This window comes from Tupaia chinensis, unplaced genomic scaffold (assembly GCF_000334495.1).
Source record: "Tupaia chinensis unplaced genomic scaffold, TupChi_1.0 Scaffold139602_1, whole genome shotgun sequence".
NCBI classification, from domain to species: domain Eukaryota; kingdom Metazoa; phylum Chordata; class Mammalia; order Scandentia; family Tupaiidae; genus Tupaia; species Tupaia belangeri.
In genome coordinates this window covers 964,892-966,452 of record NW_006199485.1, presented here as the reverse complement: position 1 = coordinate 966,452, position 1,561 = coordinate 964,892, and the positions used below count along the sequence as shown (strand labels likewise).

Sequence of the window (1,561 nt, the reverse complement as noted above, 5' to 3'; positions counted from 1 at the left end):
CCCCCCGCGCCCGCCGGCAGGGGCGTCTACTCCAACCCGGACTTGGTGTTCGCCGAGGCGGTCTCGCACCCGCCCAACCCCGCCGTGCCAGTGCACCCGGTGCCTCCGCCGCACGCCCTGGCCGCCCACCCCTTGCCCTCCTCGCACTCGCCACACCCCCTCTTCGCCTCGCAGCAGCGGGACCCGTCCACCTTCTACCCCTGGCTCATCCACCGGTACCGATACCTGGGCCACCGCTTCCAAGGTACGTGCCACGTCGCGGAACCGCAGCGCGCCGCTCCTGCCGCATCCTCCACTGCCCCAGGCCTACTCCGGGTGGGCGCTTGGCGAGGCCTGAACCCAGGCTCCCCCGGCTCGCTGGCCCGAGCGCTCGGTTCCGAAACTGGATCCGAAGGGACTAAACGGGGTGCCGATCCCGTCTCCGAAGCTGTGGCCGGTTTGGGGTGCTGGCCTGCGGGCTGATGAACCCTCCGGGAAGGGGGCGGACGGAGTTTGGGCGGGAGACCTGAGACCTGGGACAGCCAGCTCTGCCAGCCCGCCGCCGGGAGCCCAGAGCCCGCGGCGAATCCAGGCCGCCCTGGCTCCCAGATATCGGACAGGGCCCAGCCGCCAAGGCTCGCCTTCGACCACGTTCGATCCTGTTCGCCACCAGTTCCACACCCCTACGCCCAGGCCCGCGATTTCTGTTTTCGATCTCTTCTGGAGGCGAGGGGACCCTGGCGCCCCTGGAGCAAAACGTGGGGGGTTATTTTTTTCCTCCTTTTTGGAGGCCCTGAGAAGGGCGGAAACTCGCGCGGGTAGAAACCTCTGGGACTCGGCGTTCACGCCGCGACCTGCTTCACTCGGGCGCCGAGCGGCCGGGGCGGCAAGGCAGGTTCGATCTGGTTTTTGTTTTTCTTTCTTTTAAAAGATATGGTAAGATGGCCTGGGACAGGAAAATCTGTTTGGGAGTTTTCACTTCTTGCTATTTACAAAAATTGTTTGTTTTTCTCTGAGTCGAGGGTGGGGTGGGAGGAGAGTTAAAACTTCAGAAGAGGAGCGAATAATTAGTTTGCCGACCAGAGTCGGTAAAAGACCTATCTCAGCCGGCAGGCGATCAATACTCGGCGGTTGGTTCATTCATTAACCCTTTGTGATCCTGCCCGAGCCTAGGATCCAGTAGATGTACCCTCCACCCCGTAATTAAAAAACAAAACAAAACCCAAAAATCCTTAGCCTTTATGGCTGGACTGGATTTGTCTGCATTCTCGCCTGGATTGTCGGTTTGTTTTTCTTTGGTTGTTTTGGTGAATCGATTTTCTGCTGTCATGAGTGAACCTGAAACTCTGGCGTTGCTCTCAAAGTTTGGGGCTCCCCTTTCTCATTCTGGACCAGCTGCGCTCTCGGTCCTCCCACCAGACTCGAAGCAGCCAGAAACTGGTGGGGCGGAAGGCAGTCCTAGGGGGTGACCGCGTCTCCATAAGCCTCGGGTTTCGATTTTTTTCCCCTTGAGTCTCTATTCTAATTCTCCGGAACCGGGGAGCCCCAGAACCGGGTCCTCTGGAGGCAGAGGCGGGAGGAG

At 60.3% G+C, this 1,561-nt stretch overlaps 1 protein-coding gene across 2 annotated transcripts in view; it reads left to right on the top strand.

The window, feature by feature from the left end:
• The window catches only part of EMX2 (empty spiracles homeobox 2), an 8,960-nt gene that overhangs the window by 1,399 nt on the left and 6,000 nt on the right, over positions 1 to 1,561 (top strand). Inside the window, exon 2 of one of the 2 annotated variants that reach the window (XM_006162054.1) lies at positions 5 to 244. In XM_006162054.1, coding sequence (XP_006162116.1) covers positions 5 to 244 — 240 coding nt within the window. Of the gene's footprint in view, position 1; positions 245 to 1,561 lie in introns of both variants that reach the window. The other variant, XM_006162055.2, reaches the window with a different exon arrangement.